This window comes from Leuresthes tenuis, unplaced genomic scaffold (genome assembly GCF_036924035.1).
Source record: "Leuresthes tenuis unplaced genomic scaffold, fLeuTen1.0.hap1 SCAF_10, whole genome shotgun sequence".
Lineage (NCBI taxonomy): Eukaryota > Metazoa > Chordata > Actinopteri > Atheriniformes > Atherinopsidae > Leuresthes > Leuresthes tenuis.
In genome coordinates this window covers 23,152,712-23,173,132 of record NW_027325364.1, presented here as the reverse complement: position 1 = coordinate 23,173,132, position 20,421 = coordinate 23,152,712, and the positions used below count along the sequence as shown (strand labels likewise).

Genomic DNA, 20,421 nt, shown 5'->3' with positions numbered 1-20,421 from the left:
ACATTCAGCATCCATGGCTCATTTTCTGACAGTGTCTGAAGTAGCATAATTTAATGATTTAACTAAAGCCCTAATGGCTCATATGGACAGGGTTTCAAATTCTTAAGTGTGGTGAGAGAAAACTTATATTCTGTGAAGGATTTCTAACCACAATAATTTGACAACAAATTGATTTCTGGTAGAACCGAGACATCACAGACCTCCCAGTATATACTTTCTCTTTGAAGTGCAAAGTGGTCGTACAGTCAGAAGGGAGGATGTTGGTGTTGGCTCATAAAATCTCTCCAAACCCAAAATCTGTAAGGAAGCTGTAGTATCCATCTGGTACAGTACACCAAAAACAGAGGATACTAACCTCTCAACGCATGGACCTCAATGGATCCACCCAGGTGGCTACTTGACCACACGTGACATTTACTATGAGAGATCAGTTACTCAAGCCCAGGGCTCACCAAGCCATGGCCCTCTGAAAAATCCCACAAATTGGTCTATTACCCCAGCACACACCAGCGCTTTGCTTCAGACCAATTTTCTTTGAGCTCCATCCGAGCAAAAACAGTGGTAACGTCAAATGGAATAAAAGACCCCAGTTGTTTATCCAAAGTACTGAGTCATATAACAAAATGTGGACCACATGTAACCTATGACATAATCTGATTAATGGGTTTATAATTACCTTTGAGAGGGCAGGAAGGGATGGGGGTGTGAGGAAGAGCAAGGTTGGTGGAAGCCTGGAAAGTTGTATCACAGACACCTAATAACCATGGTTCAAATTTGTTTGGAAAACTATATTAAAAAGGTGTTTGTTCTGATAATAAACACTAAGATTAAATGGATATTCTCAACACTTCAAGACAGATCTTTTGGACTTGAAACAAGTCAGAGGAAGTGCCTTTTCTTCCCAGTTATAAAAATTTCAGAATTAATCATCTTGAATAAGAATAGGGATAGGATCAGTCATTCAAGTAGAGTATATATCCATATGCTTCAACAATCTAAGCACCAGTGGTTATCTGGCTTAGCTCTTTGATTCTGATATCAAGGGAGAGCAAAGGGAGTGGTAAAGCTAAAGCTGTCAATCATTTCCAGTTCCAACCATCATATTTTTCTCTTCAGCTCGCCATAGTGTCTCTAGCAGCTGTCTCGACCTCTGAGCTAGTCACACATGCTAGTCATCAGTGAGTTAGGCCGAGGTCAGGAGCTTCTTGAAGTCTTGGCATCCCTAGGGGCCACTTCATCTATGCGGTGATCTCACCGGCAGACCCTGCTCCTCTTGTTATATTTTACTTATAGTGTCACCAGAAGTAATTATCCATAGCCACACATGCTACCAGTTACTTGCGCATTGACTTGTGGGAGGGCTATGGCATAGCATGAGGTACAAATCTGAAACACCGGAGCGTTAAATTGTATGACGTTGCCTTTAGATTTAATAAAACACAGGCAGCCGCTCCACAAAGCCATGTCGTCTGTCCCTTTTGCCTCTGTAGATTTTTTTTTTTTTGGATTTCTCTGTGACCTCCAGGCATTACCTCAACCGCCACATGTCTGTATGGAGGTCCACAAGAGAGTAGTATGGCAGTGGGGGAGAGAGTGGATTGGGATTGGGTGAGAATGAGGGGGGAGAGAGGGATTCATCTCTTCACTCGTCCTGCGGTATCGAACTATGATGGCGGCGGCATTGCTCAAAACCTCATGACCTCATTGGGGAGAGGAAGTGATTAATGAGGTCAGGTAGTCCTCTTGGTGACGTTGGTCTACCCAGCAGCAATAGAAGGCCGTCTAGTCCCCCGGGCGACCTCCCTCAATTCCTTTACCATATGTGCTACCCTGACCCTCTTCATACAATCCTCCCTCTGCTTCTGCTAAACTCCTGTGAAACTCAATCAAACGCTCACCACAAGCAGAGGGCAAAACTAACTTCTTCATTTCATTTATAAAGGATAGAATAAGATGAGGGTCGTCAAGATGGTTTAGTGAAGGGGGGGCAATAAGAAAAGCTTCACACACACACACACCTGTGACCTCAGCTTTGCTTGGACCAGAGAACCCTTAATTTTAACCATATGAGTTTCTCTTGCTGTAACAGCAGCCTATCTGGCACATGCACTGTATATTTCTTTTGAGATAATCTAAACCGAGTTTAAATTGTATCCTGATTTGCAGCTGTGCCCGGGTGCCAACTTCTATCCATTTACACCTCTCATCACGAGTCGCTGTCGCATTAACCCTTTCTGATAGCTGAAGCGAAACTGAAACACTGCAGATATGGCAGCTGGTGGATTAATTGTGTAACTGTAAGCAGATGTATTGTCTGGGTCATTTGGGATGCAGCAATTCCACTTATACAGTATTAACGGATGATTTTGCAGCTACTAAATACATACCTTAAGCAGTTCCTATAGTAATGGTAATATTTGAAATGCTGCTCGCACCTGGCCTCAATAGTTCAAATGAAAGATTTGAGCATATTAAGTTTAATAATGACTTAGTGGTAAATTAGATGTGTCTGTCCTGGCTGGAAATTGATTGTAAATACACTCCACAGGCCTGCAATGGGCTGCCTTCTCTCCCTCTGGAGTGATTTCATCACTGCCTGGAGAAATGTCATAACTCGTAGAAGTCCACGTGGCGCAGAGCATTGAGGGGAAGGATAAGATGACTGGAGGCAGGAGAGGAGGGGTGTGTGTGTGTGTGTGTGTGTGTGTGCGTGTGTGTGTGTGTGTGCTGTATTTACACAGCAGATTCAAGCTTTTCCCCATTATCATGCTCCCTTCTGTCAAGCACTGGCACATGCATATAGCCAGCCTTTGCTGTACCCAATTAAATGTACACTCATCCAAGCTGTCTCTCCTTCCAGACTTTACTCCATCACCTTTCTGCCCTACTCATGTCTCCCATGCCTCATAATGAACGCATAAGGCAACATATGCAATCCTTTAATCTGCTTCGTTTCCATGGCTTCACATGCTGCCTCTTTTATAAGCAACCAAGCATCTATAGAACCTCAAAGTTTTTGTTGAAATGAGTACTTTAGTGTTATGTCATCGAGGGCAAAGTTTCAAGCACAAGCCTATGTCTAGACCAGTGTGGGTCCAAATTCCATATAAAAAAATATGGCTTTGTTACTAGCACAGCCTGCCATGAGAAATATCATCCAAACCTACAGAGAATTTTAGTACGATGATGCATAGATGACGGCTGTGCCCCCTCCATCCCATCAATAACAAGAATACTCTCTCGTGTCTCGCCTCATAAATCTGTGGGGCATCTGGTTATCACCTCAAACCAGTGAAAACGACACACATCCCTCTCAATTTTTTCCACGTGTTATTAACTGGTAATTAGTGGTAGCCCAATACTACTGTAAGGGAAGCCCCGCAGATGGAGGAGCACAATTTGAGAGTGGCATAAATACCCCTTTGGGCAACAAGTTATAGCCCTGACTAAGCTCTAACAGCACTGCAGGGTAAACCAAGCTTTTTGAGTATCAAACAAGAGGCAGCAGTGGATTTAATGAGCAATTAGCAGCTACAGTATAGTTTGCTGTAGATTGGGGGGTTTCTTTGAGATGTTACAGAGCCAGCAAGCACCGGATCCCAAGGTGAAACCGCACATGCGAAAAAGCCAGCACGTGTTTGCTGAGGTCTTTCATGTCCTCATGGTGGAAACATACAGCAAATTTGCTGTGCATTACATACTGTTGCAGAGGAAGAGAGACGGGTATTAAGTCACGCACATTTTAATAGGGATGATGGCTACATCCTGTTGAAATTACAACACGTCTGTTGCTGCTTTAGACCTAATGAGAGAGTGTGTGTATGTGTGAGGAGGAAAGCCTATATGCCAGTGATTATCCTATATGAGCTAGCCATAAGCAGGACTGCACTGTACTTAACACACCATCACTGAGGATGAACGCTTCGCAATATCTGTGACAGAGCCAACATTTCACATCAGAACAAGGTGATAGATTCATGCTCTGATTCAGAAACCAATTTTAGACTATTCTACTTTTTATTAAATTTACTACTGGAAATAGATTTCAATCACTGCCGTGGTGGTAGTCTGAGTGACAGTAGACCAGATTGTTGTTTTTTTCTGAGCACAGCTTTGAAAATCACCCTATAGAGTTTTAGCAGCGGCAAAAAGAGGAGGAGTCTGGACCAGTGCCCTAGATCCCCTGAATGGTCTTGTGGTCTGCTCCAGTAAATAAAGTAGGAAAAACAGCCGTGCAGGTCACAAAGTGGACCCACAAAGAGAGAAATGGTTAAAAGGTTGCATATGACAGAGAGAAGAGACGGATGGAATGCAAGTCCATGAGAATGAGTTAGAAATAGAATAGGAAGCACTGAGAAGGTGAGTAATAATCTAGATCTTGAGAAAAGATGTCAGATCTTATTGGTGAAATTTCCTGTGTGCTTATAAAGACAACTCAGTTTGTTTAGGAATAACATGACAACAATTTTGGTTTGACTATGTGTTTGTGTGGGTTGCAGAAACACACTCCTGATCTTGCTGTTTTTTCACCTGGCGTTGCTTTCCGACACACATGTCACCATCACTCATAGCACATGTGTCTCATCATGCATGAGCTAAAAAAAACACGAGCGTTGTGGATGACTGGGCTTCAACCGAGGGAGGCCTGCTGGTGAGGGTTTGGGAGACGGTTGAAGGATGAGCAGTTCACAGGGAGTGACATCCTTGGGCCCCCAAGAGAGTAGCAGGGGGGGCATCAGTGCATGGAAAGGGGAGGTGGCATCTGATTGGCCTTGGGATTCTGACTCCTATGCATCCCCAGCTCAACACCACCCACAGTGCTCAGCCAACCTGAGGGGCTACTCAGGTCCTAATCAGCAGGATACAGAACATCTCTAGGGGGCAGCCAAGTCAAGTTCCAGCTGCCTGGTGACTCTTTCTGCCCCTTCTCTCTCTTTGTCTCTACATGCTCCAATCATAAGCAGCTCAAACACACACACACACACATGTCTTTGAGCTGCTTCCTACACCCATGCCCCTGTGTCATTATTGACTCATTCTCCTTGACTGCACCTCACCCTTCCAGTGCCTGCCACTCATTACCACAGGGCACTGGGGACCACAGCATGCTCTATCCTTCAGGATGAAAACAGTGCAATTCCTCACAACACCACAACAAAAATAAAGAAAGAAACAAAGAGTAAGAGAGTTCAGTTTGTGGGAAGTTTTGTACTTTAGATTCTGCAAAAACTCCCTGAATATACAGCGCTTGCACCTATTCTAGATTTTATCCCTTAGCTTGCACACATCTGCTCTTTATAGACTTAGCTTTCTGCCTTGTCCTTTGCTTGCAGTGGTTCACTTTGTTATAAAATATATCTCAATTGACTGCACATGTAGTATCAGGCAACATTGCTTATCATCTAGTAAAAGTAAACTGTGAGGTAAGTTAGAAGGTGTGACAGTAAATGGCTACGGCTTTACTTCAGACTGGCCAGCACACACAATAAGACTTGGAAGCATCCTTGCAGAGTTAGCAGTGAATCAGGGCCTATGAAGCATAAAATAACCATTTCATGAATCTTAATCTGGGCTTTGCTGTGAATGCAGAGACACGTCTCACTCTGGCCGCAGAAGACTAAGTCAGAAAGTGGTGTAAAGTGAATCAAAGCAAGCCTCACCTGCCACAGCTGTGCATGGCAGGCTGAGTCTGGTCAGCCTATTTCTGTAGCCTGGGGAGGAGCAAGGCTGAAATGTTGATTCATGCTTGTTGATATACAAAGGTTTTTAATGAAGGGGGAATAATTACCTGTATTTACACAGAAACCCTGCAGGTTGACAGGCCTGTTTATAACACCACATTGGCCAACAGCTGTCAACTGCATTTGACACAGAGTGGGCCAGGACGTGCTGACAACATCTATTTACAAAAGAGCCGTGGTGCTAACACACTGCAAAGTGTGTGACGTGGATGGACCACCAACCTTAAACTGTACGTAAAATGTTTTCTGAAAGTGCAAGCTTTGTTGTGACTGCCACCTAATATCTTTCAATTAATTTTTCAACAAAACTGTTACTAAAGAGAAAGTTAGTTGGATAAAGTGCAGTTTTACTTTGAATTAACTTCATGAAAGTGAAATTTACCCTCAGCCTTAAGAACATGCACACACAACACTAAATCCCCACCTTATGTAAACGGAGATGTCAACGCAGTGTGATGACAGCGGAGCAGAGAAAGGACCTCTGTGCTGTGCTGCTGGTGAGACTGACGTGTGCTCTTTAAGAGTTCGCCAAGTACAATAGTAAGAGGCGATGGCCCTCCTTCTATACTAATTGAGTCAGCATGCTCTGCTGCTGGTCAGAGTGACCTTTACAGTAGTATAGTACACTGACTCTCAGCTTCAGGGAACATTAGCTACACAGCAAACAAGTATATGCTTAAATATAAAGTGTAGTATGTGCAAATGCAGTGCTGCTGTCAAATGTTACAAGAAAGGCTGCTGTTGGTAAAAGCCACTTAACTAGGCTGACAAGATGGCAAGACAATGTAATGACACGTTAGATGTCAAGTCAGTTAGAAATAAGTTGTTGTGTGGTGTTGTTATGGTTTCACAATGATCTCTGATTTCAAGACACAAGAAATAGATGACAAAGAGTTTTGCCAACAATTTGTTCATATTTCAAATTTGTAATCAACTAGTTTAAAACTGTAAGCCATCCTCATCTGATTTCAATTTTTCTTTGTTGAAAAAAACAAAAATAGCAAGAGAACATTAAAGTTCAGACTAATGAAGGAAATGTCAAGGCTGCTCAAACTTTCCTTTGTGACTGAATGCTGTCACAGGCAGCATCAGCCAAATGCTCATGTCACTGGTTCGCTGTTGAACAGAAAATCTGCCGTTAATCAGAAAGCACTTGTTTCTACTTATGCTGCAATGACAGCGAGTTATTGCACAAGTTAAATGCAGTAAATAAAAGTGTTCACAGTGAGTCTTGAAAGTATGACTCAAAAGATGTTTGATAATAGTGAAGGAAGACATACCTGAACCACAGGGTGTCCTCCAGACAGCGCCTTCACGGCTCCTCGGCTGCCCTCTGTCTCATAGTGGGCTCTATGGTGGGACTTCGGCTGCACCTCGATTTGTAGGTTGTACGGGCCGGAGCACGACGGCAGTTGCCAGTCAAGTGCTGGCAGAGAAGGGCTGCAATAACATGAAACATTGATTGTTATTGGTTAAAAGTCACATTACACGCAAGTTCTGCTACAGTGAATTATTATTCATCCTCTTAAAGTCTTTTGACTTTTTTGACATAAAACTAAATGTCTGGCTGATCTTACTTGAAATGCAAGCGAGTACAGCGTTTTAAGATTTTTAGTTTACTTGAAATTTAACCACTGAAACACATGGAGAATGACTGTTAAAGTTTTGTTTTTCACATTTTCGTTTATTTGATTTGCAGAAGTAAGGCTTGTGAGGTTGCATTTCCCCAGGGGTTCATAACTGTCAAGGAAATCTAAATCAAAGGTTCTAAATTTGCTTTAAATTAGCCTCAATTTGGGACACTTTGGTGTAATCCAACTGGCTTCATGCTTCTCCATTTCATCAAGGTCTATAATCTAATCAACTGAAGTCATTTACTGACATGCGTAATTCTTTAGGCCTGGGTGACAATTAGTGGCCCTTTTTATGAAGAATAAATGAAAGACGGATGTGCCCTGGTTACTAAGAAGTGTGTTTTGCATTATGGTGTGACAGGTGGAAACAGCCATGATAAGTTATAAGAAAGTGGCAGTGGGAGGAAAGACACTTGTAGGGCACAAAATCAAATCTCACACTAAGTGGCATTCAAGCTGTTCTTTGATATTTTTTATTCTCCATCTCAAATGGATTACAGTGAGATTCTAAAACACAATGGCAGTAATATTAAAGACAATGGATTAAGAAGCACACCCTGCCTTGGAGCATGATATCTCTTTCTCAGAGCTGCAGCTGGCTTCCCTCAACATCATTGTTCTCCAGATGGAGAGTCAGAGATTCCCATGTGAACACCGTGGAGATATCTAAACCAAAACAAACATGTGCAAGACAATATTTCTCTGTGCCGGATGCCTGCTAAACGCAAACCCCTGACCTGAAGGGTGGCTCGACTGAAACCAATCTCTGGCATCTTTGTGGAACTCGCAGGCTGTTTGTTGACCCAAAACGAACTTATTTCCCCCCGTAGGGCTTTATCTGCACAGTCAGTCTATGACATCACGCTAGCTACACAGAGAAAAAGATGGGCTGATGGCGCGACAGACCAGTGTGGCGAGCCGGCTGATTAACTCACAGACTGCTTCCCCTTCGGCCAGGCTTGTCACCATTACTTCCTGTTGCTCACTATCTTAATCAAACACTTGATTTCCGACAGGAAAGTGTGTTATTGGCTTGGAAAAAATGCCATGAGGGAAACAAAAGATTTTTTTGTAAAAAAATGGCTTACCTTGCTCAAAAGACAAAAATCAAGTGTGTGGGTATGCATTGTTATGTTTGTGTGTGGGTTGTCATAGCAACAGCAGCACACATTCAGAGCAACTCCTCTATGTGAAATGTGATTTATGAAATGTTTTTGATCTTCAAAGAGAAGTTGTTTGGAAGTGTGTGTAACTTTGGTTCTCGGCCTTTTGATTTAGCCTTTCAAGATTTAAAACTGATTTAAATCTCGTCCTTACAGACAAAAGCAAGCTAGACTAAAAATGGACACAAGAAGACACCCCAACTGTACAGTAATGCTGCAGGATTGGTCGCATTGTCAGGAAAACAGAGCTCTATAGCATGTGGGTATTATAAATCATAAGTCTTTTTGAAGAACTAAACATGTGTGTGTGTTTCATTGTCCATTAAATGTCATTGTAAGGGAATATATATTTTTGTCTTTTAAATGGGGTTGTGTGAAGTACTTATGAGTAGTCGGTTTCTTACCTGTAGTAGACAGCTGTTGGAGCTTTCTCAATTTGGAGAATAAGGAAGGAATTCTTTTGGGGGAGCTACTCAAAAGAGCAAACCTTTGCCAAATAAAACAAGTCGGTCCTCAAAAATGTCATGGGTTTGAGCAAAAGCCATGTGTAGTGACCTTTACACAATGTCACTTTTGCATCAGATTGCATTATTTTAACATAATATTGCTACATGTCATTGTGTGTGTTAGGTCTTGTGTCAGACTTGTTGGATAACTCACTGCTGGACATCACTTTTGCAAAGTTTTAAAAGATGATAGGTGTTAGCGAATTTCCAGGCTTTTTTGGAATTAGATCAGGCGGAATTTTGAGTCACAGCTGATCGTCTGCAAAGAAGGGGTTCTTTGGCCCCTTCTGAGTAGCTGCTAGCTTAGGTCTCTGTTAGAATTCCTCCCTGATTCTCCAAACTGAGAGGATTTGCCCACTGTTTACTGCAGGTAAGACACTGCCAGACCATAAGTACTTAAGAAAACTCAACTTGCAAAAAAAAGGAATATCTCTTTCAGGCAAGATGGCTGTTGATGGATATTTCAACTTGTGCATGGGCTGAAACTTCTGTTTTAAACTTGGGAGGGGTGGTCTATGTAAAAATAGATGAAGTAGGTGAATTAAAGAAAGAAAATCAGCAAATATTTGCTGTATATCTGTTGCAGTTCTTGTTCAAAGTTAACCTTTGTAATTGTGACTCTTTAGAGGACTCAGTTGCCTCTGACAAACTTATGGAGAAATGCTCCTACTGCAAACTGTGTGTGTGGGCAGAGGCAAGGGATCTGGGTTTGGAGAGATAGCAAACAGTGGACCAAACCATTGTGAGGATTAGGAGGGCTAATTTTCAGCGAAAAAAAAAAAATTATTTTGCATCTCTAATCCCCTCCGCCCAAAAAAAAATCAATGAATCTTAATTAAAATTATATGATTATGATGAAAAATCTCATTTCTGGGGAACAAGTCTCTCCTTTTTCCAGGTCCGACTGGTCTAACCCCACCTTTTCCTCTGTGAGTTCCATCTGATTTTGTGGATATGTATGTTCTGGATTCAGTAGCAGTTAAACATACCTGAGGTAAGGCTTGGGCTTAGGCCAGGAGTATGGATGCTGAGGCACATCCAGGAACCCTCCACAGTAGTTCTCCTTCTTGAGACCCAGGCGGGAGGGGTAGTCCTCATGGCAAAGGTCCACATCAGGACCTAACTCCTCCCCACCAGGTTCTACCTTCAAGCTCATGGAGGATGAGAGGTCCAGCATGGTCTTTCGCGTCTTGATTGGGATTCCCTCTCCCATGTCCACCACTCCATCTGTGGTGAGAGCATTAATGGCTGCCACAATGGCAGAGTTGGTGTACTGGTTGGTGTTGGCGAGCCAGCTCTCATCTGTGACACTGATCCTCGGGGAGCCGTGTGGAGAAGGGGTGGGTGACTGGTTGGGTGAGCAGGATATCTGACGGTAGGAGGACCCACTGAAGCTGTACTTTCTCTTCCCTATGCCTCCGCTGTTGCCTCCGCTGCAGGAGGGGGAGTTTGGCCTGGACACACGAGGTTGAGCTGGCCAGCCCTCCTCTGCCACAGCACCTATCTGAGGGGAGGTGGATGGCGAATGGTGAGGGGAGCCTGCAGGGCCGACAGCATGTGGGCACGACAGAAGTGAGGATGACCCTCTGGGTGACACACATGGAGACTGCCAGGGGGAGTTCTGTGGGGAATTGTCATAGTTGTAGAAGCCAGACTCATATGATGATGCCTCAGAATTACAGCTGCGTGAGGATATGCTACTTGCAGGGCTCAGGCAACTGGGATCACGGTAGCCATCTGCATTGGGAAGTGTCAGTGTGACGATAGAGTTGACACCACGTTTGATGATGTGGTCCTCACTGTTGCTCTCCTCGACCTCGTCCTCAGGGTACTGGCTGTAAGCAGTGATCTCGATACGAGGGCTCTCCAGGGCCGGAGCCCCATTGGGTCTCAAACCGTGAGGCAAGTAATAGCCTGATGATCCATGGTTGTCATTTTGCAGGTTGTAGCTTGTCTGGTGGCAAGAGGTAACTGAGATGACAGGGCTGGACTGTAAGGTGTGGTACTGTGTTGCCAGACAGGGGTTACCCATACCCAGTGGAAGAGCCAGGCTGACATTTGGTGTGTAGTTGTATGCATCTGAAAAGAAAAGTATATTTCATAAATGAATATGGAACAATTATCTACAACTGCAGTACCGTGCACAGATCTTACGCCATCTTTATATTTTCCTTCCAGGTAGCCAGACTTTATTGTATTATTTTGAAGTGGTTCTGAGGAACAGTTCTTCAGGCTTTCTAAGGGTCGTCCATAGATTTTCTTTGGACATTGGCTATATTTTTCCTTTTTTTTTTTTTTTTGGACAAGTCCTTGAATCTGATCTATAAGGGATGAACCAGTGTTGTGTCTACTCGTAAAAAAATAAAAATAAATGGATTGTATCTTTGGGCACTTTGTTACGAGCAGCCTATTACAAATACCCATAGTCTGTTCTCATTTCTATAGTTGCATCAAAGAAAACTTATAAATGGAACATTTATAATAGATTGACAAGAATGAAATTGCACATTTGCACCAACAAGGTGATTCCGAATAAGCTATTAGAAGGAAACTTGGTATCGCTTGGCATGCTGAGTAATGTGCGTTTGCAAATTTGAGGAAACTGATTTTGAAATCTCCCTCAGAAATAATAAAATAAAATCCTGCAAAGACCTGGACCTGAGAGATGCATCTAGCCCTTCAGTTATACAAACTACTATTTTCTCCATGGAAGGGTGTCTATTATGAATCCATTCTTATGAAAGGAAAACAGAGAAAAGGCTGAAGTATGCCAAATTACTCAAGAACTGGACTGAAAAGCAGTGGCAAGAGGTCTTATGGAGCCTTAACTTCAATATTGTTGAAGGATTGGTGAATTATCTTCACAGACAACAAAAGAAAAGCCAAACAAAACACCACTTGGAATAATGACAATAAAGCTTGTCTGAAGGGTATTTCTTTGACTTTCAGACTCTTTAGAATCATACAAACTCTGTTTTTACTTTATTTACTATCTTTCTATTTATGTTTGCACTTGTTTCAATAAATCACTGTGCCTATTAATGTTCCTGACAATATATATTAAGAAATGAGGGGTGGCTCATGCCTTTTGTGCAGTACTGTACATTCTACAGTAAATGGCTCAGAAAACTTGCATTTAAGAACACAAACATACTGTACACAGATCTTACCCATTTACATAGACAGCAACTGCACCCCCAGTCTTTATAAACATCTGGAGAAGCTTAGCAATCCTCTCAGAGCAGTTACTTTATGTGGTTGCAGTGTAGTCACAAGTTACACAGCCACTCTGTTTGTTTGATCAGTTCATCTACGGCTCTATTTGGCACACCCTGCTGTCCTATGTACTCTACAGGAATTCCTCCAGCAGCACTGATGGATGCTTCATTTGATTGATTGCATCACTCACTGAGCGAATTATGCCTTCCCCTGTGGAAAACTGACAGCACTCTCGCATCGCTCTGAGCTTGTGATTAAGTCAAGGAAAGTTTGCTGCAGCGTTACACACAGATGCACCATGGCACACGCACAGACAAAGGGTGCGCACGAGCGAGCCCGCGAGAAAATAACAAGTAGGTTGACATATAGACTCAGTCAGAGGAAGCACACTTTCCCAGCTTCTTAAGTCAGACTTGCAGGAGTTGTATCACTCACACCAGCTTTTTATTGATAATGTCAGTGAGAATAAAAGCAGTCAGAAAGGATACCATTCAATCTGAAACCCAGTGAAGGGCATTCCCCTCGTTGCAGCGTGCTATATTTGTAAACCACAATGCTGTGCATCACATGAAATGACAAAACTGTCACATGCCACATAATATGTGGGAAGCCAATTTAAAATTAGTTCCTGAGATTCTGCTTTCAGAGGTGATTCTTTATGCACAGCAGACAAGCCCAGTACAACAACAGAAAATAAACCACAACCTGAAGTCTCTTTTCTTTTTAAACACTGAAACAAATCCACCGAACAGATGTCTATGAATACATTTTCTTAAAGTCCTTTTCTTTTTGGTTTGCAGAATGCTTAATGCGAGACCTCTTTACAACCTATTTCACTGAGGAAAACTTTCCCTAATATGCTATTTGATTATGATGACAGAATGAAGTACCCACCTCTCTCTGGTTCACTCTGGTCACATTCGCTGTCCTCAAACAAATAACTGAAATCAAACTCTTGCTCTTCATGCTGGAAACTCATTTCAGCCCCAGTCATTGTATGAAAACTGACACCACTCAGTTCAGTCCTCTCTAAATGTGTTTTAAACAGATGATAATCTCCTGCCCACTCCACCCGTTGTGGCACACCTCCTAAAGTCAGGCCTGACTGCCTTTGGTAAGAGTTGCAGCTGATGTTTTTCTGTACCCGTTTGAAGGTGTGTGTGTGATCAGTGCACTGTGCTGCAACATACTTGACTTCTTCTAACACCCACTCAACACACAGAGGCTTTCACTCTTGCCTGCTGCACGATCTTGAAACTTGGGTCTTCCGGGTTCCACACGTCACGTCTGCTGAACTAACAAAATCACAGGGGCCCACAACCTATGTGGTGAAATGACTGAAAGAAAAATAAAAGCCACACTTGAACACAAAGCAGCGCCGCCGCAATTGTTTGCAGCATGTTTCAAAGTGTGGCGTAAGCAGGTTTCATTTGAAAACACAGATTATAGCGTGCTCTCTCTGTCCTCAACCATTTTTCTCAATTATACTATCATGATCAAAACATTCTCTCCCCACAACCAAACCAGCGTGACTAAAAAATTGAGGTTTTTTTTCACACAGATTGCGGTCTAGGCTGGGCTCAGACTGACGGGACCTCAGAGAGAGACATGTGCTCGCACACAGAAGTCATCCATAGCCTCTGGAGCTAAGAACCCTGGGGCCACTTCTTGCACACTGCTGACTTGGGGCTGTGGCAAAAACACCAGCAGGATCTACGTGTGTCTGTGTGCTTGCATTTGCTTGTCTGGGCATCTAAGCATGTAAAACAGCCTCAAGCCCTCTGCTGAATTATTGTCAAGCAAGCTATCCTGCATCCCAGAACGTGCAGATCACAGACACACACTGACACATACACACACAAAAGTCTGCTACCAATTATCAGGCCTCGTACTGAGGGACCGAAATGAATAATAGTACAGCCTGCACCCGTCGGTCTGAAACCTCAAAGACAAAATGAAATTCCTGAAATCCACAAAAAGCCAGTGGCATCAGCACTGTGAATTAAGACAAGGCAGACTACCAATGACTCTCATTAGATAAATCAAAATTTGCTACCACGAATGCTGAATCAAAGAGCTTCAAAATAGACTTTTAACAAAAAAAAGAGAAAAACTGAATAGTCTTCCATTTACAGCATAGGTCTAAAATAAGCTGCAAATATTAAGCAACTCCTGAAAGCAGCTCTCCTGTTGCCCCCCTAACTCTAACTCTATAGTAAATCTGAATCTGAATTAAGTGTCTGAATGAAGTGAAATTAACTTGAACCTCCTCATACAATGGCAGCAGCTGTAAACCCATCATTTTTATTGCATACGATAAGAGGCACCTGTAAAGACAGCTGGAGACACCTAATCCACACCGGATGTGCATGCCAATCACGACACTTGTGTGACCTCATTTGCTTCTTTTGCGGAGCTCAAATAAGACATCTTGTGCCATTAAAAAGGTGTCATTTTGGAGAAAGAAACAAAATAAATGAATAAATAAGGCGTCACATTGCATAAAACTAATGAGACCTCGCATGTATTCTCATGTGTTAATTTGTACATGATTCTCATGTATATTATTTTAAAATATTGAACTGTGATTTCACAATAAAGTCCCCATCAGTTTGCATTAGGTGCTGCACCCTATGAATTTATCTTAAAATCAAGCAGAACACTTCAGACAAGCAATTCATCAATACAAAATGAGGCAGTATGTTACCTTCTTCTGCAGACTTCATATCGGCGGCGAGAGAGGTGAGAAAATGAAGTCCCCGCTCCTTACCGGCTGCTGCGGCTCCAAAGCTGAACTTGGATTTGACGCTCAGGCAGAATGTATCCTGCATTCAACAAGCGATGCGCAACTTTCTCCGGCTGCGAGTCTGCAACACGCAAAGCCGTCACCGATTATATATATATTCACAACAAAACTGGCTTACTTCATGCACCATTAATTGCAAATCGCACAGTATTTCTGGGGAGGAAAAAGCCACTTTTAGCCACAAATCGAACGACAGTGCGCACAAAATGAAACGGGGATAAATGGGTCAGGGGTACTGGCAGCTTCGGTGGCCGAGGTTGAGGTGAGTTTGGCTTGCAACGGCACGGTGAAGGTTTTAAAAAGTCTCCCCAGGTCGATGACGCGGCGCACTTTGTCAGAGGGGCCGGCTCCGTTGCTTTTAAAGCTGGAAAACACCCTCCGTCCTCCCGTCTGTGCGCCGCCCATCCAGGGATGACGCGACCGGCTCCAACTACCTCCTCGACCGCCTGATGATGTCTTCCAACCTGGGATCCCTTCGGAGGAGGTGGGAGGTGTGTGCGCCTTTAGTGTCTGTGTTTGCGGGTGCGTGTGTGTGACAGAGAGAGAGAGAGAGAGAGAGAGAGAGAGAGAGAGAGAGAGAGAGAGAGAGAGAGAGAGAGAGAGAGAGAGAATATACCAAAGTTAAACTCGTGTCAACAAGTGATCTCTCCATGTAATTTTAATAATGTTATCACAATATTAGCAGCTAAATAAGCAGAGGGTATTGATGGAGCCTTCCGTTGTCTGTATTGAACTTTATGTCTAAAAAAAACTGAAATTAAGATAGGATTTTGACTAATCGATCCGATCGTTTTCCCTTTTTTCTGTGAGTGGTTTTGTAGTGGTGGATGGAGGCATCCCACACCAACAACAGGGGGTCATTTTGCCGTTCAATTACTAATAATGACCTTCTTCGTAGACATTGGTAGTCATGTTATTATAAAATCATCAGCATTACTTAAACATTCCCCCAAACTCCAAAGCTCTCAAATTCCATTTTCAAACTGATTTTCCTTGTGTTTGAAGGAAATATGGGTTCATATTTTCGCCCAAAATAACCAACCACTGACAGCAAAAACGGCTCGTGTTCTTCACCTCTGCTTTCCACCACGTTGTATCAAGTCACTCCACGATGAATCGAAGGCAATGCCTTGTGATTTGCCTATGTTTTAGGAAAATTCTGGGTCAGCTTATTTACTATATTACACTCCCACTGCCATTTATCAAAGTAATAGACCTTATTTAATGATTTTATTGCTGCAGAATGGGGTCAAAATCGATATACAGTGCAAGATGCTGCACTGATATTTGGCATGTTTGGTTGAGAACAAGGCTGACACTCATCCTTAAACTACCTTCATGGGAATGCTTGAGCAGATGACAGCAGAATAGAATCTTTAAGCATGCACTGATGCATGCATGTCATCTATGACTGTGAAAACTGAATCTGCCAATCTTGGTGAAATCTTGACTGAATGCAAACATTGAATCAACGTGTAAGCTGAGACATCACTTTAAGACCAGTCTTAGCCCAAACGTCTATGGACTATAGACGTCTATGCCTTTAAGATGTCTTCTCAACCAAAACAAATGCAAAGTTGAAATTATTAAGGTAGCTAACTCACACAGAACACAAAACTCGTTTTCACTGTAGCAGCTGCCTAGACTTACTTCATTTTCAGCAAGTTGCTGGCAGAACTGTCCCAGTGTCACTGACCTGGGCAAAGCATGGCAAAGAGTCCTCTTGTGATGAGCCATGTGGCCCAGCTCTCTTGAGTAAGTCTCCCTGCGGGTCACTTGAGGGCTATTCTTCTGGCATTCTGCTAAGACCACGCCATGGATTCACATCAACACAGGCCTTTCGAGTGATGAGTCCTGGTCAGCTGAGTGTTAAGCTCCTGTGGCAGGTGAGGCCTCTTGCTTCTGGTCAGGGGGGAGGCCAAAGGCTTGCTATCCAGCCTGCTTGACTGCAGGAATTACTAACAAGAGCGGGACAAAGAGATAATACATTTTCTAAATAAACTTACTGGCTTACCAACATGCCTACTGCTATTCACAACGTCTGCCAAATAAATGGCTGGAACGGTGTCAGCTTTTCTAATTAGTTAAGTGGCAAAACTCTTAAGAAAAGCTACTTTTTGGTCAGATTTGTCTGATATTTGTCTTCAAATTAAGCTACTCGTGTGTTCTCTGATGTTTTCAAGGGACAAACTGAATCCATGTAGTGTTTGGATTGTAGACACGCAGGCTGATTTCATGCCATCACTGTTATAAACAGTACATGTCAAGACTGCCATCTTCACATCATGTTTTACTTAAAACATACGGGCTGTCTGACCTCACATTTCTGAGGTAGTTGGTGGTGCTCTGCAGAAATCCTCAGCCACTGCACCGATGGCTGATTTAGCACATGATGCATCTTGTAACACATTAAATAAACCACCTTATGGACATAAACAGAGTCAAAAGCTTAGCAGAGGGGCATTTTAAACTGTTATGGTAGGTATCATTATGATATTTGCAGAGGATTCTTAGAGAAAATTACTTTGATAAATGAATGTATGCGTAAGAGATTAAAAATGAGTCTCAATTATGTACAAAATATGTGGAAATGATAATGACAAATAGATTTTCTTAAAAAGTAGAAGAGGCATATTGCTGAATGTCGGTAGCTGCAATGAGTGCAATTAAGAATGGCTTTGACAAGCTACAATGTTATTTCTCTGACTGAGGTCCAGTTTTCAAGGAAAAAAGAGACTCCCATGAGCCTGAAATGGAGCTGGCAAGCTTGGGGATGATCACACATAATCAGAAGCAGACTCCCTTTTCGAGGCAGGCAGGCAGTGGGGCAAGCAGACTGCACGGGGGAAAGTAATAGTACGCTGTGTTTTCTTTGCCTACAGTAGCTTTCTGGCGTCAGCTGCGGCTTGGCCCATGAGCGTGTGTGAGCTCAAAGATGAAAAAGAAGGATCACATACTTTAGGAGATGAATTATGATACAAACTGGTGGTAGGAAAAAAAAAAGAATGAGCTCCACAACTGATTGGCACTGTCAGCGGGATGGAGCTGCACAAGTTGCTGAACAAGTTTAAAACCCTGCGGTGGGGCACAGTTCACTGGCAGTCTGCGGGCTTATCTTGATGGATTCTGTGATAGTGAGTAAAGCACCTTTAGCTACAGTCTGTCAGCAATAGTCTGGGCACTTCAAACAATCTACAGCGACAAAGATAGTAACCATCAGGTATTAAGCAGATAATAAATCATTCAGGAAGATACACCTGATCACAAACTTGATGGTCAAATGATTCTCTTAAGCAACCTTACCTTTTTGAATAAGTTAGTTAAGTTAAGTCTCTTTTATCAGTGAGATTTGGGCTCAGTTTTAAATCCCGTCCTTAGTTTAACTGTCATCTGCTGCCTTGCCAAAATAAACCATTCACTGATTGATAGATTAGTGTTAAAATATTATCTCTTAATGCTACCACATAGTGAATTTGCTCAGTAGGGCTTAGATTTATGCTAAATATAAGATGTCACAAGAAATCTGTCTTGCGCCGTTGTCATCACGTCATTTTCTTTGGCTGCACTGGTGATGAAGTTTGCTAAATATTGTACAGCAGTTTGGAACAAATCATCAGTAAAGTTCTAAGCAGCTTGTTACGATGAATCTGGAAGGATTTGCCTTTACTTTACATCTTCTCTGGAAATGTAAGATTGTAATTTATAGTGTAACTACATCTGGCCCCATGACATTGCACGCACCGAGCAGCCACAACATGTCTGCTGAGAGCATTAGAGAAGCAGTACGTCTTGCGCTCAGATTTACGAGCGGCCTACTCCTCGCTCGTGTGTTTCGCAGAAAATCATAATTTCTTGCCTTCTTGTAAACAGAATCATGCTCCTTTTGCATTTTCACAAATTGAGCTGTTGGTGGTGCTCTTTTGTTTTACTCTTTGCCCTAAATGCGTCGACCCTTAAGCAAGTATTGGTGACACACCATCCAGGGCAAAATGTTATTCCAGCTTTTCTTAAGTTTCTCTTCTTGTTTTCTTCTGTTGGTGCATTGCTTTAGTGTGGTGCTTCTCTCCAAACTGGAAATTGTTGCAAAATGTGCGGATGATATAATAAATGACAAAAGTGAGTTTTGCAGCATGAGTGCTGTGCTTAATGCCAGCAAATTTAATATTTACTACCAGTGGTTTGGCCCAGAAATCAGTCCTCATCTTGGCATGGTCAGAATACATTTCTTAGAACTCTCCATTAGAGATTTACATGTAAAAAAGTTGACAGGTATGAATAATCCCATCTTAGATTTGCCAAGCTGTGGGCTTAGTCCTGTCATATTTGTTTGTCTAGACATCAGGAGTGCTACCATTTGGGGAAAAAAAGAGCTTGAGGCAGATATTAACATGGACACTAACAAGATGTGTAAACCCAGAACAGTGGAACTCACTCCGGGAGAATCTTTGTGATACATAAACTTCAAGGCTGCAAACCCAAGCCCTTTGCTCATAGCTGCACAGTTAATCATCTCCTTTTACAACATATAATTCATGTTTGACATATCCGGGGAAATCTGCACACTGACATCCAAGGTTCTCTACACTATCATTAACTATTTTTTAAGATTTTCTCTGAGCCATGACTTGAACCAGGCTGCTTTTAATAACTGTAAACACTCATTTGTGAAGACTCTGTTGACTCTGGTTTTTTTTTTCTATTGTAGTCGAGGATGAGGTTAAATGAAGAAGTGTGTAGTTAATGACTGCAGCTTTATGAATGGCTGTGGTCAGGTCCATCTATGCTTGTGTACACTTCTTTGTGAGTATACACACTTGTAAGCTCACAATGGAGAACTACTTGGAGCTATCTTAGGCATGTCTGGACACTGCTGTATGTTTAGCTACTGGCTTTTTTCAGAGATTCCTCTTATGAACAGGAAGTAGCGGACCTGTCTGGCTTGTAAACCAAAGAAGCTTGGCTGTCATTGTCACACGGCCATTGACTAAGTTTGCGTTGTTAGAAAATCAGGAAGAAGCTGTGTGAAGCTGGTGTTTTGTCACTGTTGTTTACATGCTATACTGGAGATAAATCCTTTTAATAACACAGCTCCGGGATCATTGTTGCTGTGGTATGATAAGTGAGATTAAAACACCACTTAAAGCTATTGCTACTCTCTTTGTGCTGCATGCCTTGCAGTAGTGCAGTTTTCCCCCATTCAAGAGACTCTTAAAATAATTACATGAAATGAGGTGAAAATAATATGTAGTTCAGAGAAAAATGCAACTCCTCAAAAAGACAGTAACTCTGGGGGTAAACAAAACAATAAAAGAATGTTAATGCCCTCCATTGATTGTTATTGTCTTGATTAAA

General features: G+C 42.4%; 1 protein-coding gene across 2 annotated transcripts in view; it reads right to left on the bottom strand.

The window, feature by feature from the left end:
* Positions 1–15,488, bottom strand: part of LOC140316802 (nuclear factor of activated T-cells, cytoplasmic 1-like) — a 61,968-nt gene extending 46,480 nt beyond the window's left edge. Inside the window, exons 1-3 of one of the 2 annotated variants that reach the window (XM_072394778.1) lie at positions 14,971–15,488; positions 10,034–11,123; positions 7,022–7,181 (exon numbers count right to left, since the gene is read on the bottom strand). In XM_072394778.1, coding sequence (XP_072250879.1) covers positions 7,022–7,181; positions 10,034–11,123; positions 14,971–15,094 — 1,374 coding nt within the window. In that variant the 5' untranslated portion in view covers positions 15,095–15,488. Of the gene's footprint in view, positions 1–7,021; positions 7,182–10,033; positions 11,124–13,157; positions 13,277–14,970 lie in introns of those variants that run through there. The other variant, XM_072394779.1, reaches the window with a different exon arrangement.
* Positions 15,489–20,421: the final 4,933 nt, after the last annotated feature.